This window comes from Chiroxiphia lanceolata, chromosome 10, assembly GCF_009829145.1.
Source record: "Chiroxiphia lanceolata isolate bChiLan1 chromosome 10, bChiLan1.pri, whole genome shotgun sequence".
Classification (NCBI taxonomy): Eukaryota; Metazoa; Chordata; class Aves; order Passeriformes; family Pipridae; genus Chiroxiphia; species Chiroxiphia lanceolata.
In genome coordinates this window covers 12022704-12036620 of record NC_045646.1, presented here as the reverse complement: position 1 = coordinate 12036620, position 13917 = coordinate 12022704, and the positions used below count along the sequence as shown (strand labels likewise).

The following is a 13917-nucleotide window of genomic DNA, read 5'->3' as shown; positions in this document are numbered from 1 at the left end:
TCTCATCCATGCTACTCGGGTTCTCCAGGGAGGTACGGAAGTGAGCAGCCCAGTGGAAGAGTCATCCCAAGCTATGCTCTTGTCACTCATTAAGCTGAAAGCTGTGTTCCTATCAGGATTGCATGAGCAGCTTACCAAAGGCCAGTGCAGTGAATTTGGGCACTTTATGAAGTACTTGGTAAAAATGTACCTGCGTGATGTACAGGCCAAGAGCTGAAAGCAAAAAAACACAATACTGAGCTGCGGTGGGACGGACGGGTCTGAATCAGGACCCCTGAACTCATCTGCTTTGTAGCCAAAAGGAGACCATGGCTTGTGTGGATCTATACTAGCTCATTTTCATGTGGGTAATGGGTTATTTGGGGCAGAATGGAGCTCAGTGTATCCTGAAGAACGTGCCACCTATGTGCCTGGGCAGATGTCCTTGCCACTGCAAGGTTACCTTGGCCATGTCCATGCTGCAATCACACCTTTGTCTCCAGCGTTCCTCTGTGGTGACGTGAATAATTTAATCAGTCCTTGAACATGAAAAGGTGCTTTAGGACAGCCTTTGTCTGCATATAAAGATCTTCAGTCTAATTACAGAGGCTTGTCCAGCACCTGGGGGTTTTTTCCCTGTCTAGAAATATTGGGTCAGCTCACAAGACTTAGCAGACCTGCACTCCACCTCTTGCATGAGTGTTTTAAAGTGAATCCAACTGAACAATATGTACCTTGAGCACAGAGAGTTCCCACAAAAGTGAGGGCAGATGGCCCTGTAGTTATATTTTCAGAGGCAGTAAGATACCTTGATAATGCTGCTTCTCAGCTCCTGGAGCTGGAGACCAGATCTGCATGGATGGTGATTTATTTGAAAATGTGCTCCCTCCAGCCCACAGATGGTCCAGGCAGAGTCAGAATACTTGCAGTTACCATATTACCTCATCAAGTGAATCTCTGCTCTGCAGCGGGGCTGTACATTCCCATGTAGCAGCTTGTTATTTTAAATCGTATCTGCTCTCTCCTACTTCTAAAAGGCCACCAAGAAGACTTGTCACCAATCTCTTATGTAGCTAGAAGGAGGAGGAAAAGTGAAGTGTGAAGAGTAGAATATCACCTGCCATCTGGACAAAGATGTGATGAGATGTAAAGTTTGGATGCACATTTGTGGTTCTTGGTCGCATGCCAAGAGAGAGCTCAGCTACAATTATTTTAAAGCGTTCCCAGACAGATGCAACCCTATGTCATGGGAGAAGCTACATTGAGGCAGGCAGGCAGTGAACTCCATCAGGCTCTGTGCAAGGCATCATTGCCTGTGGGAGTGCTGCTGTGGTCTGCACAGGGCTTATCCTGTGAACAGAATCTCCATGGTAAAGACCTGTCCTGGGAATAAGAGTGTACTGGGATCAAGTGCTGTGATATGAGGTTTGTGGTCACAGAATCTCAGATATTCAAAGACATATTTAGCCTCTGAACTTTCATGGGTTTAAATGGGAATCACGCATTTGCATTTCACCTGGAAGCCCAAATGTCTTCAAGAATCCTGTGCCTTTGCCCTTCCATACTGATTTCAATGCTGAATTTCTCAGTGCTGTTGGCATCAGAGGGATGTTGATAAAACCCTGCTCTAGATGAGGTCAGTGGGGAATGTAGAATGGGCTTTACTAGGTAAAGAACACCATAAAGCAGATGCTCTTCTATAATGCCATCCTTTTTCCTGGGATGGAACAGCACTTATACAGACGTAGTGAACAGTATCCAATCGTGCCATGCTCTGCCTCCACAACCACAATGAAATGCCACTGCTGATAGCTGTGCTGATATTTATGATTCCTACTTAATATGTTTTAAATGAGTTGATGAGCTCTAAGTATTAAGACTAACATCAGTAAGTATCCTGAGCCAGATTCTCTGGGAGGGAAGCCTTGCCATGCCATAGACTTTGGTGCATTTTAGTGCTTTTATCCCATCTGAAAATCTGGCTCAGTAATTGTGCAGAACATAAAAGAGAAACCCATAAGTGCTGTAAACAAAGGAAAACTGTTACTCTGGGAGTGTGTTAGTTAGATATTTCAACACTCATAATTAACATCCCTTTCCTAAACTGTGGCACAAACTACTTGCAGAATGGTTTTTTTCTTTTATTGCTTCTAGTTTCAGTGACTAAATTTATTAAGTCATTAGGTTTGCTTGTGGATTTGTGTATTTGCTCTTCTCCTTTGGGTTATAATAAAAGGAGATCTTGAGGAAAAAAAAAAAAGAGATCTTTATTTATCTGGCAATTTTGAGAATGTTTTTAGGGAAATGGTAAGCAATACAAACAAGCAGCCCAGTCTGGGGGAACACTGAGTGAGCAGCTGGATTTGAATACAACAGCTAGTGACAGTGTTCTGCTGACTGCCTGGCTGGCCCTGAGCATTGCACATGGGAACCTGTCACCGTTTCTGCCGTGGTCTGGAAACATCGGGGGTTTCTGGGGAGCAAATTGCTGGCTGTCATGATCAGAACACAGAAGCACCATGCTGTTGCTTCCAGGGGACCCTTTCCTTGCAGCTCCCAGCTGAGGATGTTTAGTGGCAGGGATGCTCCCAGACTGGTATGGCAGGGGCTGGCACTGCTTTCTTGAGCAGCACCAGGGCTGTCCACTGCCCTGGCAGCACTATGAACTGCACCAGGCTGGGTCAGCATTTTGTGAAGCAGCTGAGACCTCCAAGGGTGGCAGTACATCTCTGAATGCCCTGAAGTCTCATGTCCACAGGTTTGACAGCAGTGCCTCTGCACTGATGTCTGTGGAACTTCTACAGATGTACGGAAGTGCAAAGGAGAGTCCATCAAACACTCTGTGTTCAAGGCCCAGAGGCTGGGTTAGATCTACCTGACCAGGGCAGGTGAAAGCTGAGGTGGATTAGGAAAAAAAATCTGTCCTCTCACAAACCGCCCCTGGCCTGTGCAGCAGTGAGAGGCAGATGGGGTCAGGCATTCCCAACATCTCCCTGAAAGACCCAAGTGATGCAGAGATTGGCTTGTGCCTGCAAGTCCCATCCATATTTCCATCTACAGATGGCAGAAGACACTACTGGGGTGAAGGCTAAATTAAACATGTTGTTTTTCTACACCAAGAATAAGTTTGGGGGCAATCATGGTACCTTATACCCTCCCTGAGCAGGTCTGACCCAGTGGATCTCGGCCCCTGCCCTCCAATGGCAGTTGCATCCATTTAGCTCCTTTTGATTCCAAGTGTCATTGAATGTGATCTGCCTAATTTTCTGTGTGAAAGCTATTGTGGATTTTTTTAATAGACTGTGCAATTTCCAATAAAACTAGAGTTAGCACAAACCAGACCTATGTTTGTTTTTTCAAAGCAAATCTAATTACTCTTCTTAATAGAATTGTCTTTTGTCCGAGGAATTGGATTGAGATGCAAAAAACAAGTTGCAAGCAGATGCTAGTCATTTTGCATGTAAATTACTAACATTTCTTTTACAAATATTTCATGCAGATTTTTAGTTTAACAATTAAAAAAAAATCTGCTTTTCAAAACCACTTTCAGTAATGTCTGTAGACATTTAACAAAATACCTCCAGCTCTAAATCTCCAAGTAGTAAACAAATAAATGTATTTATTCACTTTGTATGCAAAAGTAATTCATTCAAAGACACATATTTTACATGGAAGTTAAACCAGAGAAATTTCCTTTTTTTTTTTTTTTTACTATAAATCACCAGTATGCTCTTTAATGAGGAGAACTGGTGGGATTTCTGAGTGAGCTGAGTTCATGATGGTCCTGACAGGGGACCTCTATGGTCTTTGTGCAGAAAATAGAGTCACTGTTTATTTCTTTGTTTAAAGACTGAAAAAAGACCGGTGATTAAAGGATGAAGCCATCTGTCCTCTCACTGTCTTGTACCTGATCGTGCTGTTTCAATCAAGAAGAGAGTTTGAAAAATAATTGAGTGGGGTATATTATAAGCCTGTTTCAAAAAGTCCCTGCAGCAAGTGAGGAAGTGAAGTGGGTGCTCATGACCCCGGTGTTTAGCCTCTGTTTATCTGTGGGATGAAGAGAAAGTATTGGACATCAGGTCTGCCCATCTAGCAACAGTGAACAACAGTGACCTTGTCTTATAAATTAAACCAAAGAAATAAAAAGAAAATCTTGCATACCCCAGAGGTCTGGTCAATAGATCGGTGATTTTTCAAAAATACCTTCGGTTATCTCAGATTTCAGTTCTGTTCAGCAGTGGCTGCTACGAACTGCTTTGTTAGTGTGAAGCCTGTTGTGCACACCTGCACTTTCCTCTTTCTTCCCAGCTCTTCTCAGCCCAAGACAATTGAAACAGCAGTTCCCACCTGATTAGACATAATTGCCACAATTAATTTTGACAGTGAAGCTTGTACAGAGTTTCTGCCATTAATATCCCAGTAGCCTTTTGTTATTGGTAGCCCCAAAGCCATCAGCAAAAGGCACGTGATGAAACTTGATGAAGCACTGTAGCTGAAGGCTTGCCATTGGCCACCGAGAAGATATCAATGAAGAAAAATGTAAGGGTTTGCATGTTAAAGAGATTTGGAAGAGTAGCCTGCTCCTCTGGTATCCTTTCTGGACATATGGTTCTTCTTTCTCCATCCTCTTACTCACTGTGTCAAGTCCATACGTGGTAGTGACCGTGCCAAGGATTTGTGGTGCTCAAACCTCTAAAGTCCCCATGGAATGTCAGTTTGGTGGTAGGACGAATTGCATCCTGGTGTGTTTGTCCCCACATGGCACAGTTGTTGCTGGTCAAGTGATATACATAAGAAGAAGGATAATAATGAATAAAACCAGTATTATTTAACTAGAACTTAGCTGTCAAATCCGTGGGGTTTTTAAGCTGCCGAAGGGACAGAGCTGGGGTGTTTCTTAGTGGTGTTGCCATGGTTTGTGTCCTGAAGTGCTATTTCAACTGAATTGTGGGGGATGAGGAATCAACCAGCCAACTCACAAAACCCATGGGACACTTTTGTTTGCTTGTGGGGGAGCTTAAACATTTAAAGGAAATCAATATTTTTTTCTTCATTTTTTTCTTAAATCTTCATTGGGTTGATGTCTTTACATACATTTGCTTTAAAATAATAAAAGAATTTTACTGCTCTATTGGTACAAGTGGATATACAATACAGCGTCTGCTTTTATGAACTACTGCTGCATGTCATAAAGTACTGTGCTGCAGTAATTTTAAAATAGATATTTAGCTGAAAACTTAATTTTCAATAACTTTTAATTAAAATATCTTTTTTCTTTCTGAAACAACATTTTCAAAATTCATTAGCTTTTATATTTCTTCCTCATTGAACATAGTCTTAGTTCCACATTGAAATTGAAACAGAAGAGGAAAATCCAGATATCTCATGCACGGCAAATTCCGTATTTTGGTCAAGTTGGGAGCTAACCTTCACAGCCTACCAGTTTTTCAGTCCCCCTAAAGGAAATTTGCATGATAAGTTTTTATTGATGGGTAATGAAGGCATTGGAAAGGAGACTGAGTTGTCCAGTTTGGTTTGAGAGCTGCTGCCTGGCTGGTCCTGATGCCAGGGGGTGCCCCCGAGCCAGCCAGCACAGGCAGCCGCTGCAAACTGCCCGGCTCCCGGGTGAGCTGTGTTCTTCCCAGGCAAGACAAAGCCTGGAGACAAAGAGCAGATTTAAGGAATGCTTAAACACTGATCTTTGGAGAAACTACTTCAAACACCATTTTATAGTGCTCTAAGTCATCTAGATCTCCCTTAACGTTTCACTCTCTTTTAAAAATATTTATTTCTTCAGGAAAGAAGACTCCCTCAGATAGGGCAATGTGACCTGTTGCGCTGATGGTATTTTTATCTGTGTGGTGCTAATGATTGATGCCAAATTCACGTGTGCAGCACAGCTCTGCACTTTCTGCTGTGATTTATTTTCTGTGGCTTCAAGCCTGCAAGGATCCACGGGTCTGTTGCACACTGGATTTATTGTTAGACCAGCGACACTTTATATAACCCCAAAATCGCTTGGGAACACATACGTGAGTGTTGCTGAATGTTCAGAATGTTTGTTCGTAAGCAAGGTCTGCAGTAAATATGTGGCATTACTCCAGAGGCTTTGTTCAGATGTTGGTCATGGGTTTTCCACTGGCAATAATGGAAGCTCCCAAAGACTTGGAAGTGGCAAAGGCTTGGGAGGGAGCATCGCTCGCCTGTAGCAGTACCTACCTTCACTCACCTTGTCTGGGACCTATTAGAAGGATTTTTTTTAAAAACAGTTTTGCTTTAGAAAATGCATTTTCATTGCAGCTTGAACTTTTTTTGCAAGGATGTCATAGATTTTAAGAACCTAGTGGGAGAATTTGGCCAGGACAAGTTTTCTGCTCCAGATCGAATTCTGGGAAGAAAACCTAACCCACTAACAACCACATCTGACTCAGGGAAGGTTTGGGAGCCCATTGCCACAGAATGCCCCAGCCAGCCAGCTCTTTTAAAAGAAATGTAATGCTTCTCTGCTGTAAAAATCCTGAAAAGTTACTGGGACACGACAAGTTCTGGTCCATAACTCAGTGTAGTTTCCTCCTGGAGACTTTGTGCAAAGCCAGTGCAAGTGGCAAAGACACAGCCACTCCCACAGCCAGCATAGGCTCAGGGGATGTCTTGGACAGACTCACGTGTCCTCTGCTCTAGGGCAGGTGTGGAACCACTTCTCAGTATCTGAAGAAATACTTGTGCCAGAAATCTTTAAAATTACTTCTTTCTCTTTATTGAAAGGCTTTGTGCCAGCATTTCCTCACGTCGCTTTTGAAATTAAATAGTTTACTTGCTTTTGTACTCCTGTTTCTTTGAATCCACTTAAATGGTTCAATAAACTGCCCTTTACCTGTAAGAATTTGAAGAAACCTCAATATTTTAGACAATGAACATTGCACATTTCTTCCCCATCACAGGGAAGGTACATGCAAAGGCAGGGGAAGGCATCAGGAACACCAAGGCTGTCTCTGCTTCTCAGCTCTATTTTTTCTAATTTTGCTTAGTATTCCAGTCTAAATCCTGGCAAATTACTGGCTTTTCCTGCACAATTTTCATGTCCGTTCACTGTAGGCTGTCCTACAAACTGCAGCTCTGCCAGGGAAGGAGAGCCTTGCCTTTCAGCCAGGAGTTTTCTAGATGGGTGTGATTGCTGAGATCTGGCATTGCTGATGCCTGTTGTTTTCTGTTGTTAACGAACTGCAGTGCATGACTGTTGTGTATCGCTCGATGATGCCTAATTTAGAAGATCAGTGATTAATTCCTTCCATTGCTTTTTCTTCTCTCTCTCTCTCACTGCAGGATGTTTTCACACCAGAGTGCAAATTTAAAGAATCTGTCTTTGAAAACTACTACGTTATTTATTCTTCCACGCTGTACCGGCAGCAAGAATCCGGACGAGCGTGGTTCCTGGGACTCAATAAAGAAGGTCAAATTATGAAGGGAAACCGAGTGAAAAAAACCAAACCCTCATCACATTTTGTACCCAAACCTATTGAAGGTATGGAATCCACCCACTCTCTATATCAGTGGGGTATGGGAAGGGGGAGTTTGCAACTTCATATTCATGGTTTCCTGTATGGGGGTGTTGGGCTGCAAGACCAGAAAGCAAGGAGAATATGTATAACACTTCAGATAGGTGCTGGGCTTCACTGTTAGCATTTAATCTGTTTTCTTTCCCATATAATAAACTTTGCACTTGTCCCAAAGGGGTTTCTTAACTTTGGGATGCTAAAGGGTGAATTTAAAAGCCTGGCAACATCAGAAATTACTGGAAAAGAAAATCAGCCATTGAGCAGCCAGCAGTTCAAAGCTGATCTAGCAGTGATCATAATGTTGGATTCTCTGTGAGGATTTTGCCAGCGTATTTCAGTAGGTTTCCAGTCCCATGTAGAGTCAGTAGAGACCAGATTTATCCCACCTGATTTTAGACTTTGGCACTCTGTTCATAGTAACACAAGAAAAATGCATCCTACCAGCACAGCTGTGGATGTACTTTGTATGTCTACCCTGAGATGACTTAAATCTGTTTTTTCTCACATGAAAAGACATCCTAGTTAATCACCAGGGGTAGAGAAACCTTATCATACTTGTCCAAAGTTAGATGGGATGCTGTCACGCCATATGTCTTCATCACAGTGAGGCTTCAGTGAAAGTCATGGAGTTGAAGTTTTGCCCTCCTGCTGATGCCTGTACACTGCTGAAGTGTGCCTCAGGCTCCTGCCAGGGCATTTTGCTTTTTATGGGCTGGCCCCCGATAAATGGAGAGATGTACTGTGATGACCCCAGTACTTAACAGATACTAACTTGACTCTGGAAACAACTCTTTTTTTTCTGCTACTCGGGAAAAGCACTACTTCTTGATCCTGAAACTAGGTATGCCTTTCTGACCCCATCTCAGACCTGCCAATTGCCACCTCAGGGACACAGCAGTTCGGAGCTGACCTTGGCTGCATGGCTCTGTGCTCCTTCTCGCTATCCCCATGTTGGCTGTGGGAGAAGGGATGAACTGATGTTCTCCTAACAGGTACCACTTACAAGTGGTGGAGGCCGCAGCCAACTCCACACAGTAGTATCTGTTTCAAAAGCTTCCCAGCTCAGGCACAGGGGCAAGCAAGTGTGAGTGAAAGGCCAGTTCAGGAAGGCAGGTTGAAAACGTGTTGGACCACTGAAGCAAAGCACAATGAGAGAAATTCATTGCAGCATTCCCAGAGTATCTGTGGCCTTTGCACGGGAAATGGATGTGTTGAAAGGGCAGAGAATAGCCTGGAGCTGCTTGTCCTGTGCTTGTTTTCAACAGCTTTTCTGAGGCACTAGTAGGATTAGTGCCCTTAGCCCTCCCTGAGTTGTGCTAAGGAACAGGGCCTGCTTCAGGCATGGAGTCAGTCATCAGCTTCTCTTTTACCTTGGCTGGGAGAAGAGTCTTTTGCAAGCGCCAGCTTTCGCAGCTGCGTTTTCAGCTCCTTCTGGCATTTCTTTGCTGCCTGGCTGGGTGTTGGCACTGATCAGTGAGTTCCTTTTGAATCCAGGCTTCTTTTTTAATACAGCATGCATAGTGTCTGCCGAACAGCTCAATAGTTGTCTTCTGCATGCATTAAACTAGGCCATTCCTGCGGCTCTCCTCATGGAAAGCCTTGTCTTAATAGAGGTGCCTGACCCCCAGCAGAGATCTCATTGCAGCAAATGCTGCTCTGGCTTTCATTTTGAAAAACCCATCCCAGCCCGAGAGCTTCCCTTTCCCGCAGTTGCATCCTCCCACACTTGCTTCAATCACAGCTGTCACATAACCTCCCGAGCGAGTGAGCGCTTTAGAAGTTGGCAGCCAAATTAAGGGCTCCTCCACTCCTTCCCTCCTCCACATGCTTTGCAGTCAGCCTCTGTGAGCGCTGCTGCATCAAAGAGCTGGCAGTCTCCCAAGCCAAGGCACGTGTCAGCTTCCCAAAGCACTCAGCTGTCTGGGACTGTGACTCCAGACGGAGGACTCTGTTCCCAAGCCGAAGATTCATTGTAGGTAGCAGAGGCTTGCAGGGAGGGTTGGAGTAAAACGCGCTCATCTCCACGTGACTTTGCTGCATCCATCAAAGTCCCCGCGAGCAGAGCTTGCAAGAAGAGATGTTACAGAAAAGGGGCAATTCCTACCCTGTTTTAACAGCTTCTTTCTTTGTCATGACTCTAAGAAAATACTCAAAGCACTCTCTTGCTCTGTTTGCATGTCCCTTCTGCAGAATGCTGTGGCGTGCCCCAGCGTGTGGGCTTTGGTACTTATTCAGGCAGCAGCTTCCATCTGCAGGAACTTTGCAGCTTCCATCCACAAGAACTTTGCAGCTTCCAGCCACAGAAACGCCCCCAGGTTTCCTCTTTCTCAGTCCGGTACTGCCACCAGCATTAGCCCTATCACATGATGGCTGACACAGGAATGTATGCAAGGAGGAATCTGCTTCCCTGGGAAGGAGAGGTGTCACATACATTGCTAGGAATCACTTCACCCACCATTTCAGTGGCAGTTATTGCTGAGATGAAACTTCCCAGTTGTTTGTGATGAACAGAAAAATTGTGCAGCAGCTTAGCGAAGAGAGTGTTTGCAGGGAAAGGAAACACAAAAAGCCCAGATTGCTCCCTGAGCTCTTTTGATTCCTGTTGTTTCGTCCTGCTTTCTGAATTCAGAAGTCTTGTTGAAATTGCAAATGGGCAGAAAACTAATACATAAAGAGGAAATATCCTCACAGGTAATATCTAAGTACTACATGTGTGTGCATGTGCATATATACACAGTGGTATCTATATGGATGTATGTTATCTGTGGCTTTCAGCAGCTACAGCTTTCTGCTGTGCTAAACCCACAGAATGTTTTCACTCTTGTAGATTTCCAGGATGCTGTAGGTATTCTATACGAAAGTCAACAGATACCAACTGGAAAAGTTTTGGGTTTTGGTTGGTAGGATTTGTTTGTTTTTTGAAATAGGATTAAGCTTAATCAATATGAAAGCACAAAAAACTTACTAAGTAATAACAGGGGAGACGTTAAGTTCCTCTCCCATCTGTGCACAGGCAAAGCCAAGGAAAACAGCCTGGTAGGCAGCAGTTGATGTACTGTGTGGTGCCAGTTTTGCTTAAAAACACACATACGCAACACATTTCTTTTGATATTTTTATTTCTGATCACTGATCTTTCAAGCTAAATGAGCCCTAAAGTGGAGACATATAGATTGAACTAGACTGCACAAGAAATGAGGTTGAGTATAATTGTCACTTGGACAACAAGCAGTGTTTTAGACCAATTTCAGTCTCCTTAAGTGTCTGTAATGATTAGTGCTGGACAAACCCTACCATCAACAGTGCCTCTTGTTCTCCTAAATATCCTAACCCATCTCAAACAATGGGAGATGTTTCTAGTCACTTGAGAATATTGTCAGATTCTTGTTGTGGATGTGCTCTGTTGCTTATATTTCCTTCTTGAGGACAAAATTTCCACACTGCTCTCCCACAAGTGCTACATTTCCTCTTTCACCTGGCTGAAGCTAGAAAGCATTTTTGGTGGCAAATCTGGCCACAGAAAGCAGAAAATCTCTTCCTCCCTCTAAGTCAGCAGAGCAGCCCCTTACTCCAGATTTATGGTGCTTCAGCCCTCATGATGTGAACACCTCTCAAATATGAAGGTGACCTGTTAATGGCTAGTCTGGATCCATTTATTATCACTGACAATCCAAGCAGCCAGATCTTTCCTGGTGTGATTCCTCAGGGATGCAACATCCAAGTTTTCTTAATGTGGAGTCCTCAGATGTTGCAAAGTACAAGGCACTCTTGAGTAGGAAGATGCGATAACCCTAGTGAAAATGATACAAAGGTATCACCTTAATCCACAAAACATAGAGTCGTAGAAAGGCTTGGGTTGGAAGGGACCTTAAACATCATTTGGTTTGACAGCCCTGCCATGAGTAGAGATGCCACACACTTGATCAGGTTGCTCAGGGCCCCATCCATCCTGGCATTGAACACTTCCAGAGGTGGGGCATCCACTTTATCCGTCTTTGCTAACACAGCTCCTCTCTTGGGTCTGTCTTTCAAGTGAGCAGGCTTTGGTATGTTTTCTATCCCACACTAACTCACTTGTTCATCTGTTAGACTCCCAGCGATCTTATTAGATGGCAAATGTGACGTATTTTAACCATGATTTTGGCTGGCTTTTTGTCATCATGTGCTGCCTTTATTATCTGAACAAAGTGTGATTCCACCTGGCAACATCTTTCACGTTTTACCACTGGATAGATGCGAGTTCAAATGCCTCTGAAATGCATCAGCTAGGACTGGGTTTAGAACACAGTAATTAGAGACAGAAAATGAGGGTGCCTAATCACTCACTCCCTCCTGCCCCTGACTGCTGCTGCTCAGACAATTAATTCTCTCCACTGAAGCATTAGCTAATGCAGCCGCTCCTGCAGATACCGACACCCGGAGCTGTGGCATCTGTCAAGGGGAAGAGCCTGTCTCCGGGCTGCCTGCCAGAGGATGTGGGCCCAGCCCTGCCCAGACCCCAGCCAGGCTCCATCAGTGTGTGGTGATCCTGCAGGGCTGGTGAGCTGCCCACCTGCTGAACGGCAGCTTAGAAAAATTTTGGTTCCTCCTAACTTGTGAGAGTATGGGGCAGGGAAAGCTGGGAGTGAAGATGGATGGATGGGGTATTTCTAAGGTACTTAATAAGCTTTTTGATATATTCTAGAAAAAGGAAATGGAGTCTGTTGCATCTTCTGAATCTCCTCAACTTGCAGTGATGCCAAGTGAGAAATACTAGGGTCAGGACACAAAATATTGATTCCTAAACTCAGACAGTCCCTGGATGATTTCAATGTCATCATGTAGGTGATGTGCCAGTGCCATGCCTGGGAAGCAGAAATGAGATTGGGATCCTGTGCCAGCATGTAAGCAAGAGATTGAGCTGTTTGTGGGTGACAGGAAGCTCCCTCCATTTGCCTTCAGAAAGAATGGTCCCTGCCATGCCCTTCCTCCTCACTTTTACCCCTAGTGTCCTTCCCAGTTTGTGAGTCATTTTTTGTGAAAATTTTTTCCATGTGCCTGTGAATAGCAGGCACTGCTGGTTAGCAAGGGAGCAGGGAATCGAAAGCCACAAGAACCAGACATGGGCACAGCTCATGAACGGCACTGCCATTCACCCCCTTCCATTAATGCCTGCAGCTCTTCAGCAGATCAAGCTAGCAGCACTTTCCGATTAAAGCATGAATATGGATGTGTTGATTGGAATCTAGAGCATAGGAGCTGATTATCTGATTGAAGCTCCAAAGCATTAGCTTGGTTTCCAGACATTAAGGGCTGTATTTGGCTTGGTGTGTGGGTGTGGGTGGGTGGGAGAAGCAAGGCAAAGCAGGGAGGAACTCTTGTTCTGGCAGAATTGCTCATCCTTCCAAAGCTCCTTTTGCTCTGTGCACCAGCAGACCTCCCAGGCGTCTGGGCATGCTGACTGTCGCACTGCTGCTAGTTTAACCTCAGTGCAGGTGACAGGACAGTGTGCCTTCACACACACACAAACACCAAAGAGACCTGCCGGTGAGTGCTGCCAGTCCTGAATCACAAAGATGAACTTCAAAGCTGGGAAGATCTGGGCACTCACAACAGTCCATTTGCAAACACCCCCCTCCCCGGTCCATGACTAACATCTCTGTGCGTGAGTCACACTCAAGCTTCCTCAGTACGGAGAGTAACAAGCTGCAGTCCAAGAGCCTGTGTTGCACAACACGTTGGACTGTCCTTAAAACCCCCCCGTGTGTCCATGTTCACACACATCCATGTATCCATGTGCACGCACACCCATGTATCGCGGTGCACGCGGATTTGCAGCCACCGCTAAGCAATGGCCATAGCTCAGCACACGTGCAGAAGCCTCTTGTGTAGGAGAATATCCAGGCACTCTCTTGTGCTGGATGCCATGTAAGTACTGCATACACTGATACTGTAGGTGTATCTAAATACTGAAAATATGCTTGTGTTATGCTGCTACAGATTTTCTGGCATGGGCTTGTTGGCACAGCCTGTCTGGTACAGAGGCTTTGACAGCTCTGTCTGAAAAGCTGAGTGTAAGCAGCCTCCAACTATGCCCCACATCAGTACTTGTATCATGCACTAGACTGGAAGATAAACTTATAATTCCTGCCCTATTTGCTTGCTACATACAGGGTTTCCTTTTTTTGGTAGCTGCAAATGTTGTTTACTTCTGTAACATGGTTTGTATTCATTACTCTGTGGGCCTTGTTAGCAGCTCAGTGTTTTTGCCCAAAGGCCATGGTCAGGCCAGGGAGTTGAGAAAAGGCAACATGCCATGGTGCTACTGCTGCAGGCTTTGCTTGTGCTCAGCCCTTGTGGCCCAGCCTGATGGGATGTTGGGAATGGGTGTGGGTGAGATGAGCT

The 13917-nt window shown here is 44.7% G+C and overlaps 1 protein-coding gene across 6 annotated transcripts in view; it reads left to right on the top strand.

Annotated features, from left to right (window-relative positions):
• FGF12 (fibroblast growth factor 12) overlaps positions 1 to 13917 on the top strand; it is a 224307-nt gene that overhangs the window by 207884 nt on the left and 2506 nt on the right. For all 6 annotated transcript variants that reach the window (XM_032697750.1, XM_032697752.1, XM_032697748.1 and 3 more), the window contains one exon: positions 7303 to 7501. In XM_032697750.1, coding sequence (XP_032553641.1) covers positions 7303 to 7501 — 199 coding nt within the window. The remainder of the gene's footprint in view (positions 1 to 7302; positions 7502 to 13917) is intronic.